At 44.4% G+C, this 20,123-nt stretch overlaps 2 protein-coding genes across 5 annotated transcripts in view; both read left to right on the top strand.

The window, feature by feature from the left end:
• The first annotated feature begins 119 nt into the window (after positions 1 to 119).
• On the top strand, positions 120 to 12,812 carry LOC130212943 (RING finger protein 145-like). Its single transcript, XM_056444274.1, has 12 exons — positions 120 to 280; positions 2,793 to 3,031; positions 4,715 to 4,823; positions 5,640 to 5,731; positions 6,456 to 6,691; positions 6,799 to 6,974; positions 7,151 to 7,291; positions 7,396 to 7,578; positions 7,823 to 7,970; positions 8,202 to 8,324; positions 8,422 to 8,655; positions 8,861 to 12,812. Exons 2-12 carry the CDS (start codon positions 2,848 to 2,850, stop codon positions 9,566 to 9,568), a joined length of 2,334 nt encoding a protein of 777 aa, XP_056300249.1. The 5' UTR covers positions 120 to 280; positions 2,793 to 2,847; the 3' UTR covers positions 9,569 to 12,812.
• A 2,305-nt stretch (positions 12,813 to 15,117) lies between these two features.
• Positions 15,118 to 20,123, top strand: part of LOC130191411 (transcription factor COE1-A-like) — an 83,160-nt gene continuing 78,154 nt past the window's right edge. For all 4 annotated transcript variants that reach the window (XM_056411078.1, XM_056411069.1, XM_056411085.1 and 1 more), the window contains exons 1-4: positions 15,118 to 15,708; positions 16,445 to 16,601; positions 17,308 to 17,371; positions 18,469 to 18,524. In XM_056411078.1, the coding sequence (XP_056267053.1) occupies positions 15,578 to 15,708; positions 16,445 to 16,601; positions 17,308 to 17,371; positions 18,469 to 18,524 (408 nt within the window). In that variant the 5' untranslated portion in view covers positions 15,118 to 15,577. The remainder of the gene's footprint in view (positions 15,709 to 16,444; positions 16,602 to 17,307; positions 17,372 to 18,468; positions 18,525 to 20,123) is intronic.

The following is a 20,123-nucleotide window of genomic DNA, read 5'->3' as shown; positions in this document are numbered from 1 at the left end:
TGCAAGAGGAAAACTAACTCTATTTTCCAGTTGTGGTACAAGTACAGGGCCCAAAGATGAAACGGGACGACCTCTACTGCGCATGCCCAGTCCATCCTCCCCGGGTATTTTGGGGGTAATGGCTGCGATGTGAGATGAGCGGATCGGCCGCATCCGTTGAACGTGAGGCCCTTCCACCGAGAGGACCGTTAACTCGGGCGGTGCCGAGTTAAAATGGTTGATATCCGACCCGAAATGCATCCGCAAACCGTTGTAGACATTGCGAACATCTCCTTCAAATGTAAGTTCTCCTTTTTGCGCTCAGTCCTGGCAGGACGCCACAGCTAGCTCAGGGACCAACGAGTCCTCTTGCTAGCTAAGCTCACGTTACAGCGGGACTCCGCCGTGAACGGTGGTTTTCTTCACGCGGTTTGAGGGGACGCGACCTGCTCGGACGCGAATATGTGTGTAAGCAAACCGAGGCGTCGGTTCCGATGCAATGCCCCGTAGTGTCGAGGGGAGCTCGATTGTTGACAGCCGCTAACTGACAGCGATGCTAGCTGAGTAGGTTAGCTTGGCTTGTTGGCACGGTGCCTGCTGCTCCATGCAGTTCATCATCTGCGCCGCACGGACGCTATGGTTATATATATATATATATATATTGTTTATATATTGTTATATATATATATATTTATATATTGTTATATATATTTATTTATATTGTTATATATATTGTTTGTTTATATATATATATATTGTTATATATATATTGTTTATATATTTATATATTGTTATATATATATATATTGTTTATATATTTATATATTGTTATATATATATATATTGTTTATATATTTATATATTGTTATATATATATATTGTTTATATATTTATATATTGTTATATATAGTTATATATTGTTATATGTCCACATTGACGGGTCGCACCTGTACCACACCGAAGCCGTTCATTTTCTTCGCCAGTCCTATATTGTACCATCATGTTTAAACCAGACTATTTGGCGTTAGTTAGCAAAGTGTTTCAGTCTTCTGCGGCGGAGAGGAGAGATTATCTTTCTTCCGAGCACACGGAGGGTTACTCGAGTTCACGGCGGTAACAGTGGATGCGCCACTCACTCATCCATCACACTAGTAGCATCGATGTTGTAGTTAAGCGAGCAGTTACATAAATGCACCTATTCAGACTAAATCACACCATGCCCGGTGGCGTTTAATGGATTACGACATGTACGGATCCAGTGGGAGACGTTCGCCTTATGTAAGCTCGGGTCCCGCGAAGTGGCCAGTAATGGTCGTGGTGAATTTGGAGTTATGTAAGTTATCGTGGTCCCCGGGATGCAGGGATATTAATGAATGGAAACTCTGCTACTGGCAACTTTGAAGTAGTCCCAAGCATTTGCTAAATGAATGCAACACATATTTTTAAACTTGTATAGATTACACTGATTCTTGAGGTTAAGGAACGTGAAACAAATTCAACAATGTATGTCGTGAGATGATAGAAACGTCATCCATTAGAGGTTTTTCCATAAAGAGCTATGCACCCATTACATATCTCTTAATGTAGTTGGCCTTGGCGCTATGGTATGAGCAAATCATGAGCACAACTGTGTTGTGGCAATATTGTATTTCCACAAAGTTGGATCAATATGAAGTGTCAAATAAAAATAATAAAACTATTTAACTCCCAGACTTCCTAATCTGTTTTGTAAATACATGTTTTCTCGCTTACATTTTCTGAAATGTATAGGCTATAATAATATTGTGATATCAAATCAGACATAGTGTAAAACATTGACTTCTATTAGACAGTGTTTGTAATGTAAACGATACATTAAATAGACTATTTATTGTATGCTGTAAGTATAAATGGGGAAGCAGCTCTTTCATGGAGCCATTTTCTCGTGCAAACACGTCTTAGTGTACTCTTCTTTATATAATCTCACTTTTGGAACTTCAATAAAGTTTCTGTATTCCTGTGGAATATCGATCTTCACGTCATATTCCAGACTCGTGCGTCCTACATTCCTGAGCGAGTAGCAGAAAAGAACATGACGCACATAAGTGAGGGGACGACAGGCAACGTAACGTGTTTTATCTGCCGGTAAATTAGTGTCTGGTGTTCTACTTCCCCAACAGGTGATGTGAGTTGTGTGGCGGATGAATACGATGTGTACATTGCAAAAGGAAATATACACAAATATCAATTAATTTGATGTAACACAACACAGCAGTGACAGCACTCTTTGTTGTTAGTTTTTTACATCCATCCGTTTAAAGTCCCCAATGCCTGGATAGCTTTGCTCTCTAATAGACTGCAAACTTGGATCTCTGACTATTGAATGTTTAAATTTGTCTGCCAAATTAATTTTCATTTGTATAAGTTATAGTCTACTTTTTCAATGATTCTGCAACCAGTGGATATGCACAACATATCAATAGGCTCTTTGGATGTTATTCATCATTATTTATTATAAAGAAGTCAATTTAAAACTTCCCACATCTAACATTGGCTGGGTAGTTAAGTTTATATCTACTGCCTCTGTGAGCAACAATCACATGTTGGGTCATAGAAGAGTCAGTTGGTTTGTTAACGTTGCCTGTGGTTAAAAATCTGTTTTTATCTTGTGTATTTCTCTGTAATCTCTGTAATCTCTGTCTCTCCCCACTGCAGTCCTCCTCCTCTGCTGTCAGTTGCCGTTCATCTTTTCCTCTCTCATCTTGTGTTCCTGCTTCCGCTCTCCGACTCATCCCGTTTAACATATTGTTGTGCATTGTCCCTCTTCTCCGCAGTGCACCCACTGTTCGTGGTCACTTCTGCCTGCCGATCGGAGGTTAAGCTGAGGCCATGGCAGTGAAGGACCGCGTCGAGGCGGTGCTCAATGTGGGCCTGCGTGTTCCCAGCATCGTGCTGCTGGATGTCCTGTACCGCTGGGACGTCAGCTCCTTCTTCCAGAAGATCCAGCGGTCCAGCCTGTCCAACAACCCCCTGTTCCAGTACAAATACCTGGCACTGTACCTGCACTACGTAGGTCAGTGTTGGTGACACACACACACACACACACACACACACACGAAAAGCACAAACATTTCTTTGAGGATTAGTGTAAAACAAACACATTATACAGGTGCTTTGTGCCTTTTACACCTTCGATGATGTAACGTGTCTGAAGAGCTGTAGCCGTCATCCTGTCGGGTTTTGCATGAACAGTTTGACTGGGCAATCCGCTGAGGGAGCTCCTTTTCCACTTGGATTTGCATAGTTTCTTCTCTTCTCTTTTCATTGAACAACGTCCGCCCCTTGAACCAACTGTCTGTTTCAGAATGCACACACGGTGGTAGGCAGTAAGCCGCGTGGCTCTACTTTGTAGAGGTTTCAGGACAGTCGGGAGGGATTGTTGGCACGACAACAAGTGGAGTCTGACCAAAACTATCTGATTTATCCTTTGGTCGAATACAAAAGAAACCAGTTTCCCTCCTCCTAGCTGTGCGGTTCTTGCCTCTGCGGTGGTATTCTGGCTGTGCCACTCAGAATGTGTGTGAAACCAGTGTCAAGTGTGTAGGTAGCTCTATCGAACAGAAGGAACCTATTTAGTTGGTGCAAGAAAACAGAAAAATAACAAAGAAAAAGGCCTTTTGAGAGTGCCAACCTTCATCAACACTGAACCTTTAGCCAATTATTTTCAATGTTCTGTTGACCAGTTCCCCAGGCACCTATGTTTATTTTCACTTTATTTTATTTCACTTCACAAAGAGAGAAACATGCAAGTTGCCTTTATTCCTAGTAATAATAATGTAGCAACAATGTCTGGTGTTGTTGCTCATGTTCACTGACATTTTAGATTATAGAAGAAGATTAAGTTTTAAAGTCTTGTGATATTGGAAATCCCATTTTTGGTTGAGCACAGTTCTTCCTTCAAAGTGGATCCATCCAGCAACTTTTACAGAAATCCATAACTGAGTGACAAATTCAGCTGAAAGTCAGCCAGACAAGCTGGTAGATACGTAACCTTGGTGAAAGTAGGAAGGAGCGATTTCCTCCAGTGCGGCGAAACGTCTTCCCAGCTGTGTCCCTGGATCGAACTTTTTACCGGATGGTTGTTTGTTTTGTGACAGGTATTTTCCACCAAAGTGAAATATGATTCAATGTTTGCGAGTGTAGTGTTATTCCTTCGAGGCTTCTGTTAACCACGTGATCTCAGTGATGACACACCCCTTTAAACAATGTTTTTATTTACAAAATTGCAACAGCATCTTTTTCAGACTCACGATCTTACCAGAACACGCGACACGGAAAAGACCCGTAAACCAGATTGCTGCAGAGCCAATCTGGAAGACAAGGTCCCGCAGGGAGCCCGTCGGGTGCATTTCCCGTGACACAGAAGCGCTGATCCAGTCACCATAATGTGAGGGTGACTCGGCAACGTCTGATGGTCAGACTACGATTTGACCGAGCTAAAAGGAAACCGACAAGCAGCGTTGAGCTTTGTGTGTGTGTGCGTTGTCAGACTTTGTTGCAGTTGGTTAATGAGCCAATAGGCCTGGTATGTGCTGTGAGATCAAAGTTAAGTCAAGTTGATCACTTTCATGTTGAAAACACAGGATGGTCCGCAACAGGGAGCAGCAGAGATTATTTTGAAATGCATGTAATGTCCCTTCTTACTTTATGCTGTTTTTTGTTTATTCTTTTGTGCGTTTGTTTGTCTGTGTCCCAGGTTACATCCTGAGCCTGGTCCTCCTGACGCTGCCTCGTCAGCACCTGGTTAAACTCTACCTGTATGTCCTCACAGCCCTGCTGCTGTTCGCTGGCCACCAAGTCTCAAGGTACACACACACACACACACACACACACACGCTGACATTACACAGATGCTTTGTGCATTTTACACATTCCAAGAGCTGTAGCCGTCGTCCTGTCAACGTTGTCGGGACCTTTCTGCCGGGTTTTGCATGAACAGTTTGACTGGGCAATCCGCTTAAGTAGCTCCTTTTCCACTTGGATTTGCATAGTTTCTTTTCTTATTTTTTCATTCAACAAAGTCCGCCCCTTGCAACAACTCGGTCTGTTTCAGAATGCACACACAGTGGTAGGCAGTACGCCGTGTGGCTCTACTTTGTAGAGAGTTCAGGACAGTCGGGAGGGATTGTTGGCACGACAACAAGTGGAGTCTGACCAAAACTATCTGATTCATCCTTCGCTAGAATACAAAGGAAAACCCGTGTTCCTCCTCTTGCCTCTGCGGTGGTATTCTGTTCACCAGTAGACAAGATAATATGCTATTCCAAGTACTTTTACTTGTATGGATACCTCTAAGAGTCGAGACTGTTTCCAAATAGATTGTATACTTATAACTGTGAGAGTTCAAGTATAAATGGTTACATATCATCCCATACTCTCAGTTATAGAACCTTGTTTCCATTGTTGGATTCACAAGGGCATCATAAAGATTCACTTGTAAACACTCACAGTCGGGTATAATGGACTGAATCTTTTTCAAGGCATTTGCTCACAAAATGCATCACGAGCTCGTGTGAGTTGTCCTCGTGGAGATGAAAGACATCTCTATGTTCAGCTGTAGGTTAGTGTTGTGTATAATAAGTCACAATAGAGTATGTTGAACATGTTGACCTCTTTCTCAGGGATTATGTCCGCAGTGAACTGGACTCTGGCTATGAAGGACCTGTCTACCTGGAACCTCTCTCCATCAACAGATTCACCACTGCACTCATTGGTATACTATTATGCATGATACACACTTGTACAGTATACTCGGCATGGCAGGCTGCATCATGCGCAAACCCTAACATCGGCAGGTGGATCGAGTTCAACAGCTCTCTTCTGAGCTCTCAGGATGCTGTTCCTCCCCTCCTTCTGGAAAGTCTAGGAAAGTGTGGAAAGAATTACAGAGCTCTTCTGTCACTTTTTAAAACTGCAATATGCTGAGCAACACATTTTAAACCCAAGTCTCCATTACAGAACATTCATTCTCTGAAAGGAAGGCAGTGCACTCTGAATGGAGGGCTCTGTAACATCGCTTTGCCTCATGCTTAATGTAGAGGAGGTCGTATAAAAAGATCCGCATCTGTCGTGGTCTTTAAAGAGCATTGCTAAATTGGAAATCTTGAAACGCCTCTTGTTAAGGTCACAGCACCTATAGTTGCTCTGACACATGGTATTGATCAGCGTCTTATACCTCAAGCGCTGTGAAAGCTGAGAACTGAGTTGCGATGTTCCTGTTCCATAGGACCTGGTTTCATCTTGCTGCAGAGTAGATATGGAGTCTCCCGTGTTATAAATAGACCACACCGAGTCCTGATTTTACCGCACAGTGAAAGCCTGAGGAAGCAAAAGTCACGTTGACAAAGATATACAGATGTAGACAGGAGGAGGGCGGGGGGGGAGTAGTTTGTGTGTAAGTGCATCATCCTTCAGCTTTCCCTTCTTTGATCCTTCAGGTCAGCTGGTGGTGTGTACGCTTTGTTCCTGTGTGATGCAGACCAAGAGGATTTGGCTTTTCTCGGCTCACCTGCTCCCTCTGGTGGCCCGACTGTGTCTGGTCCCACTGGAGACCATTGTTTTCATCAATAAGTTCTCCATGATCTTCACGGGCCTGGAGGTCATTTACTTCCTCGCCTCTAACTTGTTGGTACCGTACAACCTGGCCAAGACTGCCTACAAGGAGCTGGCCCAGGTAACAAACGAGTTATGTGGCCTATGCTGCGAGGATGTCATCTTGATGTTATTCTGTTCGTATTTCTTCCCGTATACATCCATGTGTCTCTCTCCTCTGTCCCCCAGGTGGTGGAAGTGTACGGGCTGCTTGCTTTGGGTATGTCTCTCTGGAACCAGCTGGTCCTTCCGGTCCTCTTCATGTGTTTCTGGCTCCTGCTGTTCGCTTTGCAGATCTACTCCTACTTCAGCACCAGAGACCAGCCGACCTCAAGGGAGAGGCTCCTTTTCCTCTTCCTCACCAGGTAGGACCAGAGCATTGTTCAGACTCTGTGGGGAGTCATAGAGTGTTGATCACAGATATGTTTTTTTGTACATGCGGATGTTCTGATGGAGTTACTTTGATTATAAAGTGAGTGTTCTGTTTTGGTTTACTTTGTCTTTTTCACTATTCTTTCCTCTCCTCCCTCCGTGTCCTCAGTATTGCAGAATGCTGTAGTACGCCATACTCTCTTCTGGGTCTCGTTTTCACCGTCTCCTTCGTCGCTCTGGGAGTTCTCACACTCTGCAAGTTCTACCTGCAGGGCTACAGAGCCTTTATGAATGACAACACCATGCACAGGTCAGTGTGTGCATACGTCTGTGTGTTGGTTGTTGAGGGTGTCTCTTGGTATGTTGCTTTTCTTTTATTAAAGGTGCATGTTTGTCTCCCGCCCGTCTCTTCAGGGGGATGACAGAAGGCATCACCCTGCTGATCCTCGCCGTCCAGACTGGCCTCATCGAGCTCCAAGTCATTCACCGAGCCTTCCTCCTCTCCATCATCCTCTTCATTGTGGTTGCTTCTATCCTGCAGTCGATGTTGGAGATAGCCGACCCCATAGTCCTGGCCTTGGGAGCATCAAGAGACAAGTACATCAATTTAACTTTTTTTTAATGTACTTATTGTAATCCTCTTAAACAAATGGAGACGTCTGGACATTTCTGTCAATAAGGGATTTCTGACATAGTTCAGTAAAGCTAAAAACTAGTTCACATGTATTTAGTAATACCCCAAAAGGCAGACGATGCTTTTTGAGAAGAGTACTCCGACTGACGAAATGATCATGTTGGGTCAGAAGCTGATGCTCTTGTCTTTTGCTCTCGGTCCTTTTAGGAGTTTGTGGAAACACTTCCGCGCGGTGTCTCTGTGTCTGTTCCTGCTGATCTTTCCAGCCTACATGGCCTATATGATCTGTAAGTTCTTCCACATGGACTTCTGGCTCCTCATCATCATCTCCTCCTCAATCCTCACATCACTGCAGGTAACACACAAGCAGACACGCACAGAACTTACACACACACACACACACTTTCAGAGCATCAACTTGCTATAGATGTCATTGATTTGTCTCAATTTGAAGACCGACTACAACATGCATCCGGTCTCTAAAATCCCCTGTTTTACCCACTCGACCTGATGATGATGATGATGATGACGACGACGAAGCATCTGTGGTTGATTCGTGAAGACGCTGTTTCTACGTCACCCCCAGGTTCTCGGCACTCTGCTGATCTACATTCTCTTCATGGTGGAGGAGATTCAAAAGGCTCCAGTGGAGAACATGGATGAAGTTATCTACTGTGTCAACGGGACGTACAGATTTCTGGAGTTCCTGGTGAGTGTCGCACACACACACACACACACACACCATAGAGTAACATAATGGCATCGACGTATCTCAACCTCCCTCCTGTATTTCCCCCCTTCCCCAGGTTGCGGTGTGTGTGGTATGCTACGGCGTGTCAGAGACGGTGTTCGGGGAGTGGAGTGTGATGGGCAGCACCATCATCCTGGTCCACTCGTATTATAACGTCTGGCTCAGAGCGCAGCTGGGCTGGCAGAGCTTCCTTCTCCGGAGAGATGCTGTGAACAAGATCAAATGCCTCCCCACGGCCAGCGGCACGCAGCTGGAGCAGTACAACGACATCTGTGCGATCTGCTACCAGGTACGAAGTGGTGACGTGTCTTTGTGTTTATCTACATGGAGTACATGGCCAAGAATACATTTACGGCTTCGAGTTAAAGCGTGGCTCATGTGTAATTTGATTTGATGGATGTTAACATCGAGTAAAGTGTTTTTTATTATTATTAGGATATGCCAAAGGAAACGTAACGACGCAGCGCCTGTGTCTTTGTGCTCTTCCCTTCCAGGACATGAACAATGCTGTGATCACGCCATGTAGTCATTTCTTCCACGCTGGCTGTCTGAAGAAATGGCTTTATGTCCAGGAGACGTGCCCCCTCTGTCACTCGCAGCTAAAGAGCCAATCACCAACCACCATCCCAGAAGCCCCTGCAGCCAATCAGAGCCCTGCAGGGCAAGAAGCAGCAGAAGCAGAAGCAGAAGCAGTGGATCAGAAGCCAAAAGATGACCCACTTCCAGAGGAGGGAGCAGCAGAGCAGGAGGGAGTTAATGGACCTGCCATGTCAGCTGGAGAAATCTCCTCCTCCTCTGGTGTGCCCTCTACTCCCCAGCACCTAGCCAAGACTCCAACCTCATCATCATCTTCCTCTTCGGCTTTTCCACGTGTAATTGACTCTCGGAAGCAGTCGCTCACAGATTACCCTTCTTTGTCTTCCACCTCTTCCTCTGCCACAATGGACATGCTCCTCCATCTTCCTCCCTCCTCCTCCTCATCTTCCTCCTCCTCCTCCTCACAGCCACTGGCACAGGCAGAGATAACCCCTGCTGAACCTGAGTCCGCCCCTCAACTAAACCGAGGCTTCTTACTCGACAGCAAGGAGTCGCCTCCTGGTCAGTCATCACACCTTGACCAGCCCACCTCCCCGTCTTCCTCTGAGCAACAGCCTCCTCCTCCTCCTCCTCTTCCTCCTCCTCCTCCTCCATGCAGCCTCTGAGCCTCATTGCTACACACAGCATACGTGCATGCACATATAAACACACACTCTAATTACTCCATCTGCTAATATTCTGCCTATATTCTATTTATCCAGCGGTTGGCTATCCCATCATGAACTATACAAAAAACTCTCCGTTTTGTTTGAGAGCGAAAAATCCCAAACAATCTTTCTGCGGATCATCATCACTCGTCGTCACAAGAAACACAGATGGTTGCCATTTTTTTTCTGGCAACTGTCTTGGACCAGTTCATGTAAATGTGTTGAACTTTCATGCCAGCAATGATTTAATTTCCCACTCGACACAAAAAGAGGAAAGCAGTAATCTCATTGGTCGGTCCACACGTCCGCACAATGTGAAACCCTGAATGAAACTGAAGTATCGCGGTTAGCTTTTGACATGGATGTTAGACCTATGATGAGCTTTCTAAAATATCACGTCCCTCTCATTTCCCGTGACGCTCCCATCCCGCCGTAGGTTTGTGCGGCGTCGCTCTCATTGCTGTACATCTCCTAGTCTTTGTTTGTTGTCCTTGAGATTGCGACAGCTGATGGTCACCAGATGTCAGATGTGTTGGTGTTCACAGCTGGACGACGGCGGTCCTGTGTGTCGGTGACTCCACCGAGCATCAGCAGGGAGCGAATGTTGTTTCTCGAGGCCGTCACGTGACCTGCAGCCCGGCGCTCGGCCGAGGAGGCGGGGCCCGCTCCGCGTCGCAGTGTGAACAAATCAAAGGGTTCACATGGGAGAAGTAATTCATTCAATGTGTCGCGCTTTCTCTCTTATACTTCAATATTTGATTCAAACTTGTTTGGCTGGTCCCAGCAACAACAACAACAACCAGTTCTACTCCTCATCACCAAACTTTTGTAATGACTGTAAAAGAGATGCTATTTTTAAGATCATTTGTACATCATGCTTTATTGGACAGCGAACGGACTGAAAGTAAGCAGTCAGGTCGGAGGAGGGAGCTCACTTTGCAACGGAGGCCGCAGTTTGTATTCCAACCTTCGGCGCCGTGACAACCGAGCCGGCGGCTTCGCTTCATTCATCCGCTCTCACCTTCCCGAGCTCGGCCGATTCCCACATGTAACCGCTCCATCCCAAGTTTCCCAACGGAGCCAGAGATCGTTGAGAGGAACCAATCACCTCGCTCCACCCCGCCCCTTTTTATAAACCAATAGCATCCAAGCACCCTGTGCTTCTCTGAGACCCTCCTCCTCCTCCTCCTCCACCCACTTCCCTCTATGAAATGTTACTACCAGCAAATTGAGTCTCTTGATGGGAGAGCTTTGAAAGAATTGTTCACACACGTGCTCGCACACGATTGATGTCGACTCCTGTGCTCGTCAAACGGAGCCTGACACAGGTGTGTGTGTGCATGTCCCTGTGTGTGTGTTTTGAAGAGTTTATTGAAAGACTAGAACTCGAGAATGCCGAGTCCTGATGCACGCGTATGTCGAGCTTGCACGCTGACACTCTTACCATAGCATTAATTAGTACTTTTTTTTCCTCCAATGTTTTCTAACCTTGCAACCAATTTTTTTCCCCCGACATGTTTCTCTTTTTTGGGGGGGCGAGGGTTGCATTTGCACTAATGTCATTTATACTAAGCAACGCTCCAAAGCTGTTCTGTGGCTGTGAGCAACCAAATATCCACTGATGTGTTTGTGTATGAGGAAACAGCTCTGTGTGTGTGTGTGTGTGTGTAATATGCTCTTTATGGCATCTATATTAAACCAGAGGAGTATTGATATATATATATGAATCGGATCAGGGCGGGGCTTCTCCAAAGCGTCCCAGTGGGTGGAGGGTCTGTTTGTTGACACGCCTCCGCCCGAGAGGCGTCTGGAGGAGCCTCCGGTCTGAGACCAGCCCGTGTTGCTGCGTCTCCGTCTGCATGACGCGTCCTCCAGCTGGCGTGATCACTCCCTCTGCCGGGAGGAGTGGGATCAGCGCGGCGCTGACGGACAGGAGGCGGACTAACCCTCTCAAGTGTTACTCACTACCGCTATTACTAAAGGTCGTATTACTATGAATGACTCAATTGTGAACATGTTTGGAAAGCGTTGGCCGCAGGGCAGAGAATGAATACATAATCAATGTAGGATCACACCTGGCCAACGCTGTTTTAACCGCGTTTATTGTTTGTTTTTTCAAGATATGAAATGTAGAGTTTGATGTATTTTGCACATGTTCCTCTGAAAGGTAAACATAAGGACTTCTGTATTCTTGAACGAGTCATTCTCATTTTCTTATCTGCGCCATTCCTCAGACTTTGATGTCAAACAAAGCTCTTGAACTGGTTACAAAGATGTAAGCGACCTCGCGTCCAGCCTCGAGGTTTCCTGACGGAGCGCTCTGTGCTCCGCGAGGGGATCTGCCATTGGGAACGATTAATCGGTCAATGTGGCAGAGAAGCCGATCGGCTGTGGATTCCAGATGTTGTCGTCACTGTCCAGGCTTTTACCTGTGACGTATATATTTTTAATATTGTCGAGGGTAGTTTAACATACAAGTTACATATTTTCAAACTAAGAATTTCAATCTTTAAATGCATTATTTGCATTCCGATGTATCTCTGAGATTTCAGCTGTGCAGACTGACGTCATGTTTGACTTCACTGCCGCTTCAATTGGCTCCATTTCAGTTGGCACATAATATTTCATTTTTTTCTCTTGATTGACTAACTGGTAAAGTACCCCCATTTTAAAAACAAGCCAATTCCATCTAAATGTACCAATATTTCTACTGAAGCAGTTCATGTATATTAATAACAAAATGGCCTACAGAGGTGAGTAAGAATACCGGCAGCCAATATGATGGAAGTCAATCTCTCATCTGAAATCCAGATGTTTCTTGGACTCAATTTATCACAATACTTTACATAATCATGAATGCATAACACTGCAAATGTAAGCATGCGTTGACATGGAATCGAGGACCTCATATTCCTGTTCTGAATGCATCTGTTGAGCCTTTTAGACGACAGCAGCACTGCTGTCCAAGAGATTGTCTGACTAACGTGTAAGTCGGTCGTGTCGAGGCTCAGACTTTTTTCAGTTTGCGTTTCTTCTTTTGCCTGAAACGTTTTTCCAGCTCACTTTAGGACGAGCTCTGTTAGAATCTGAATGCCACTTGTTTTCTGTTAAACGCTCCACGGATGGTTGTTATTCCCGGCATTGCCTGGGTTATTTTACAAAAATGTATTGACAGAAATAAAGTGAACCATCCACTCTGAAATCCGCCTTTATTTAATGTGGATTATGTAACTGCGAACATGCATGCAGTAGTTTAGCTCAGAATACATGCGGTATTATTTTAGGTCTTTTCAATGAACTATGGATCTGTATTGATCATCATAATATTTAAAACATAACATTTACATTAAATGTAACAACTTTTGCACATATTAAAAGGAAGGTGATTGAGTGATAGTTCATGAGTGCGTGTAGTAAGCCGTGTCCGACGCACGAGGGCGCTGTTGCGTCGTTTTTAAACTGAGCGGGAAGCCAAACGGAAGCCAATCACCGCTGATGGCACACACACACGCTTACGCACGCACACACACACACAGAGGACTATTTCTGTCACCACTGCCGGAGTACAACAGAGTTTAGTGGTTTTATATCGTGTTTCTCTTTAATCTGCCATGTTGCTCCTGCTCTCCATGGCGCCTGCATGTTTCTGTATTAATAGGTTCCATAAATTAATTATTTACTAAGCTTTAATTTCGCTTTGTGGCATCTCCAATATTAAACGTTAATAATGATGTAGATTAAAGGATATTTATGATGCTCAATCGAGCTTCGAAGTGTCTCTTTTATACTAATGCTGGTCGATTTGAGTCTTCTCTCTGCCTCTTATAGCCGATACACATCCTGTAAAATCACTCTGGCCTGATGGGACTGAAATGAACAAATCTGTTAATCAATAATATCCCTTCCGAGCAGTTCAGCGGACTTATTTTCCTTTTCTTGTAATTCTAGTATTTAATTTTGCGCGAGAACTCATTGACACTTGACGTTTTTGTTCTATTTCATGTGATTTAAAGCATTGCATTTGTAATATAATTGTACTTCCCATGAGAGCTGACACGCAGAAAAAAATATATTGTTTCATTTTTTTAAAAAACGTATTAAACTGATACAACTGCTTTCATCCCACTGAATCGATCCAGACACCAGAGCCGCTTCACACTCCTCCGTTCACTCATTGTTCCTCCGCTGAGCCCGCGTACATACGGGCTGATTCTCTCTCTCTCTCTCGCTCTCTCTCTCTCTCTCTCTTCCTTTATGAGCTGAAAACTGGGGCATAAAAGACTCTTATTCTCCATAATCAAGGTCAAGAGCGTTTTTCAATAACCTTTGGGAATTAAACCCTGGAACTGCGCCAGCTCGGCCTGCCAATCATGTTCACAGTCAGCTGAATAATACACAAGTGTTTTGACCTTTTGCACCTCCACAGATCAATAAACTGTATGATTATTTGTATTAAAAGAGTTCACGGAATTATCTATTAATATTTGTGTTTTGTTTGGATTCCCTCTCGTGATAGTTTAAAATAACAGATGGCGCTGGAGGGAGAGACAAAGCGGGGAAATCTGTAGCAATTATACTCAATTATGTCCATTGTTATTTTGAGGTAATTATTGTTATTGTCATTTTTGTCTGCAATAAGAAGGCCCCGGGAAGACAATGGGGAGCAGGGTTATGTTGTGACGATGAAATATGGCTTTTATAATTGAGCCCACAGTTCCTCTAAATAAAAGTTATAGATCTAAATGCACAGCGTGAGGTTTCAAACTAATAAATGTACCACAAATATGCACCGTTTGACACAATTCAAAAGACATCAATTGTTTTTCAATTACAGTTTCCTCAAAATAAGATAAAGCAGTAAACCCTTCATTGTCACACATAATGTATGTTTTAATATAAATATGTTGTATGCTATATTTATGAATAAAATATTCAAAATAAGGAAGATATATTTCCAAGCCTCTTTTATAGTTCCCTTATGTCCATGATTTCCAGTCTGTGTCGCGCGTAAAAGTAATATAGCTGTTTGAGTTCACGAAGTCGTGCTTCCCTGTGCGCGCTGCCGGAGTGCCACTGAGCAACGGGTCGCTCGCTCCGGCATCGTGAGCGCCGGTCTGCAGCCGACTGAAGACACTTGAAGAAAGTGTTGTGGTGCGCACAAGAATGAATCTCTACATTTACAGAAAAGAGAAAAGAGACGCCTCTTCACCGGCTAGGAGAGGAGGAGATGAGGAGAGGAGCAGGAGAGGAGGAGGAGGAGAGGAGGAGACGAGCTCCGCGGCGGCTGCATGGGGCGGACCTGATTCCATCTTTCGCCTTTGTTTGGGGGCGTCTCCTCTCATCTCCTCTCCTCCCGTCCTGTCCCCTCCCCTCTTTTCCCTTCCCATCGTAGCCCCCCCCCCCCTACCCCCCCCTCCCGGGGCGGGAGAAGCCCGTGTTTGGTTCTCAGAGAGAGAGTCCTTTGGGAAGAGAGTCACAAAGCGATTTGCTCGCAGAGGGAGCGGAGAGGCTCGGGATCATCCGCAGGACGCAGCGCTGCTCTGGCCGCCACCGAACCCCAACACGAGCCGGACCGCTGGGCCGAGGGAGAAGAGGAGGAAGACGAACAAAAGTGCGAAAAGAAGGAAGAAATAAGGCTCACATGGTGATGCCATCTAATCTGGGTGCCAGTTGATTTCTCCTTGTTTCCGTCTGACAGCTTGAACTGCGGATCTCGAAGCGCACCGGGAGTGACTTTTTTTTAAAACACCTTTCCCAGCGCGCCTGGTGATTTACACACGTGTCTGGAAATTTTTTTAGAGCTGCTTTAGCACATACTTTCTCAAGAGGGGAGAACTATAGAATTACCGGATTTAATTGACTTGGACTTCTGGCGACCACGTTGCGTCCTCTTGAAGCCGAGCGAAGGATCCTCAGGAGAACAAGTGCACAGAGACCGAGACACCGCGGGACACGGAGGCTTTGCTCATGTTTGGGATCCAGGAGAGCATCCAGCGCAGCGGTAGCAGCCTGAAGGAGGAGCCGCTGGGAGGCATGAACACTGTCCGGAGTTGGATGCAGGGGGGCGGCGTGCTGGACGCCAACACGGCCGCCCAAAGGTGAGCTCTATACCCGGGGTGGAGGAGACGCGCCGCCAGCCTGCAGCCGCCCATCCTTCATTTACCGAGGAGCCTGCAGCAGGACACGAGGCGGTGTTGATGGGAGCTGCTTGTCCAGAGGAAAAGATTCGGATTTAACTGTTTTATAGGATCATTTTGGGAAATTCAGATCCTGCATGCAGTACAATCCCACAACACATTGAAGATCGTTTTTTAAAGACGACGCAGTAAACAGTTAATGGCAACATGTGTTTCGACTCCAGATTGTTATGATCATGCAACGTGTGCCTTCTTTCTATTATTGGATGAGGTTTATTCAGCACGAAGGCAAAAGGACTGATAAATAATTCTAGGTTATGCTTTGGGTTTGAAAATCATGAGAAAATAAATCTCTCCATCTTCACTCTTTTATAAACTCAGGGGATCAAGGGGAACAGGATTCTCTATTTGGCCAAAAGTCAGAGAAGGTTGATAAATCATGACCGATTGTCTCAGGTTAAAAACAGCCTCCAATATTAAATATACATTAGTATATATTTAATTATGTTTTGTGTACGTTATTTTTCTTCATAAAATAGCTTTTCATGATAAACAGATCAGACTTATAGTCAAATCAAGAAAGAAAAATGCATTTACTTGCTGCATATAGATCCAATTTTTTATTTTATTTTTTATTTTTACAAAGTACAACTTGATATCATCTCTTACCGACTCATCCGCGCACTTGTGTCCGCAGTGGAGTGGGCCTGGCCCGGGCTCACTTTGAGAAGCAGCCGCCCTCCAACCTGCGCAAGTCCAACTTCTTCCACTTCGTCCTGGCTCTGTACGACCGGCAGGGTCAGCCGGTGGAGATCGAGAGGACCAACTTCTTGGGCTTCATCGAGAAAGAGAAGGTTGGTGTTCCGATTATTATTATTATTGGTTTAATATTCTGAAAGATACTTTCTCACATACGAGGTTTATACCAAAGGCCTGATTATTTCACTGTGCAGTTTGATGATGTGCATTTTTTTGTATACGTTACATTTAAATATGTAACTCATATATACATTACGTGTTGTGTATATAATGCATTATTATTATAATTATTATGATGGTTGTAATTATTTTGTAATATTTAGGATTACATTGAAATAATATAAACATATACTGTCACTCAAAAAACTTCTTTCGATCCATTTGTTATATTTTAAAAATATAAAAACAACCTTCGATATTTTTTATTAATTTTAATTTACAGCTGGACTCAACATAACCACTTGTTCTATATAAACAACGGCGGGGCAACCGTCTCCTCCTCATGTGTGACACGTTCAAATGAGCTGAGACGCAGTGGGAGAATGCAGAGTTAACATAAACTGTAATTACAGAGGAATTAAAAAGCCTCAATAACTCCGTGATTACACGAGGATAAATGACAGGGCTGGCCTGCTGGAATACATCCGCTGTGAACATAAATCACACGTTTATTTAACGCATCGGTGTAAATAATTAAATAACTTAGTTCACTTCACGGCCTTAAGCATGTTCAGGGATGTGCTTTTTAAACAATGTGCACGAAACATTTCAATAAACGGCTGAATGTTGTTGCGTGTTAAGGAGATCAGCGGAGAGAAGACCAACAACGGGATTCATTACCGGCTGCAGCTTCTTTACAGTAACGGTGAGAGAAGAACACACACACACACACACACACACACACACACACACACACACACACACACACAAAGTTATTGACAATAAATCAAACCAAATCCGCGTGATTGCCTGTCGACTGCGACATTAAACACAACATGTACAAAGGAAGCAGCTGACTTTTTCTAATTTAATATGTAAAGATGTGAAGAGTGCCAGAGTGAGTCCTCTCAGTGTTTCACAACTGTGCAATTTGATCAATATCTGGATAAATGATACATTTTCAGAGCAGCTGTTGTGAGTGATTCATAGCAGATGTATATGGCATTATGGCTGCATCACTGTCACCGTCCCTAAATGAGTTGGGGGGAGGGGGCAGGGGGGGGGGTGCTGTGGTTTGGGGTCTTCAGGCCTATATCAACTCAAGTCTGCAGCTGGAAGGGAAACCACTCCTTCCTCCGAGAGGAAGACTTGTGGGAACTATATAGCTGCTATTTGTGATTTATTGATTTTAATTTAATTTGCAAGTGGAAATGGACATTGCAAGTATAAGTTGCTAATAGAAACCACGTGGACTCTGAACATCTCTCAAGAGCGTGGAGGTTTTTATGGATAGATGGATCATGTTGTCCAAACTGAAAAAAGGCCTTTGAGGCAAAGGGGATTTTGAGATATCTAAAATTAACGAGACACATTACAGTAAATAAAACATACAAGTCCATAAAAGAAACATTTATTTTCACAGTGTGATATAAAACGTAAGCTCCTTCACGTCATCCCACACTTAAAATCCTAAAATGAAAATATGCAGGTTGCATGTGTGAGCAGTTTAACCAAATTATGATTTTCCCCTCAATTAATTTTTTCAGGCCCTAAATTATGAAAGGAAAATAATGATAACGATGAGAAATAAAGTCTCAAAAACACAATACATCGGATTTTGTGTGAGAAATATGTTTTCGATATTCTCGAGACCCCTCTAATTGGGGAGCTGCTTGTTGCGTCAGGCAGGAGCCAATCACAGCTTTACGTTAAATCGGTTTCCCATATTTTATCGTCTTGTATATTAGTTCTGCTTGTCACATTATATTTTATAATTTTCTCTTTTCTTATTTCTCCCAACAGGCATCAGAACAGAGCAGGACTTTTATGTCCGATTCATAGACTCCATGACCAAACAGGTAAATACACTCACACGCGCACACACACACACACACACACACACACACACACACACACACACACACACACACACACACACACACACACACACACACACTGAGTTCACCTCTCCTGTTACCTCTCTGACAATGAGCTGCTCCATTGATCCGCCTGTCCTCCGCCGCCTTCCTCTCTCTGGATGTACTTGCACACACAAGAACGCATGTTTATGTGTGTGAGATTCTGTGTGTGGGTGTTTCCACAGTGTATGTGGGTGGGAGCACACACACACACACACACACACACACACACGGCTCCGGGCCTTTTTTGCCTGTACTTCTCTCGCTGTGATTAGAGCGAGGAGGCAGCGAGTGGGTGTTGAGAAACGGGCGTAATTCTGCTGCTCACAGGAGGAAGTGGAACGATATAACAGCACCTTTGGGATTTGATTTGCCGAGTAGCGAGCATTTTATGATCCGATCCAATGTTCCCGTTAATGTTTGTGTTTTTGTTTATATGCACCTTTATGAGAGAGAGAGCGAGAGAGAGAGAGAGAGAGGGGTAAACAGGTAAACAGTTAGAATGAGGAATGATTTTTAGTTTTAAACAGAGTGATGTTGTGTGAGCACACTTGTTCATATAGAGTGAGAACATTTCTGGAGTGAGGACATCTTGCCCATTGGGACGGAGCGTCGGAGGCCCGTGTGAAGGTGGAGTCACCATTAGGTTCATGCACTGTGTCAACGAGTGTCCCCGAAGAATTACAGTATGGAGTTGTGTGTGTGTGGTACGAGGAGCCAAGAAGCCATATGCTCTGAACGCTTGTTAATTTGACTGCAGGCTCTGATGGTCTCACATTGCCGCCGCCACGCTGCAACACATACTGTGTGTGTGTGTGTGTGTGTGTGTGTGTGTGTGTGTGTGTGTGTGTGTGTCTGGCAGGCCGAAGGGACCACACTGTTCCCTACTAACACTGTTAAGCTTCAGCTTGGTGGGGTAACAGCCAGCTACACACACACACACACACACACACACACACACACACACACACACACACACACACACACACAGCATGCTCAGGCTGATTTGGTTTAATTATTTTTAGCTTACTTAAAAATATTTTCAAATTGAAAAGGAAAATACTTTTTTCCTCAAGAGGCGGACACAGGCAGGTATATGCTGCAGATGTGGGCATCTGCATGCTTGTGTGTGTGTGTGTGTGTGTGTTTATATATGAGTGAGAGGGAGAGATGAACAAATGGGAAACAGCTCAGGTATTTAGTGCTGCATCTATATACGTGTTTAGGCACTTAGGCAAAACTGCACATGGAGCAATAAAGCATGTGTGTGTGTGTCTGTCTGTGTGTGTGTGTGTGTGTGTGTGTGTGATTCCCAGCGGTAGAGGAATGGAACATTAACAGGTGGTCAAACCAAAACAGCCGTGTGGTTGGCTTAGTTGGTCAGTGATGTCATGGCCACTGTCTCTCTAACCACACACACTCACACACACACACACACACACACACACACACACACACACACACACACACACTCTGGAGTCTATCTAATATTACTTTACCGTTGAAGCCACTTTGATCTAAAACAAAAAGTACAATTCC

This window comes from Pseudoliparis swirei, chromosome 3 (assembly GCF_029220125.1).
Source record: "Pseudoliparis swirei isolate HS2019 ecotype Mariana Trench chromosome 3, NWPU_hadal_v1, whole genome shotgun sequence".
In the NCBI taxonomy this organism is placed as follows: domain Eukaryota; kingdom Metazoa; phylum Chordata; class Actinopteri; order Perciformes; family Liparidae; genus Pseudoliparis; species Pseudoliparis swirei.
Note: the sequence above shows the minus strand (reverse complement) of the source record. Positions and strands in the feature narration are given on the sequence as shown.

Bases quoted from the DNA above. Each gene is read 5' to 3' on its own strand.
- LOC130212943 (XM_056444274.1), top strand. From the start codon at position 2,848: ATGGCAGTGAAGGACCGCGTCGAGGCGGTGCTCAATGTGGGCCTGCGT. The intron at 6,692-6,798 runs GTAACAAACGAG...TCTGTCCCCCAG, and splicing joins CCTACAAGGAGCTGGCCCAG to GTGGTGGAAGTGTACGGGCT. The intron at 6,975-7,150 runs GTAGGACCAGAG...CCGTGTCCTCAG, and splicing joins CTTTTCCTCTTCCTCACCAG to TATTGCAGAATGCTGTAGTA.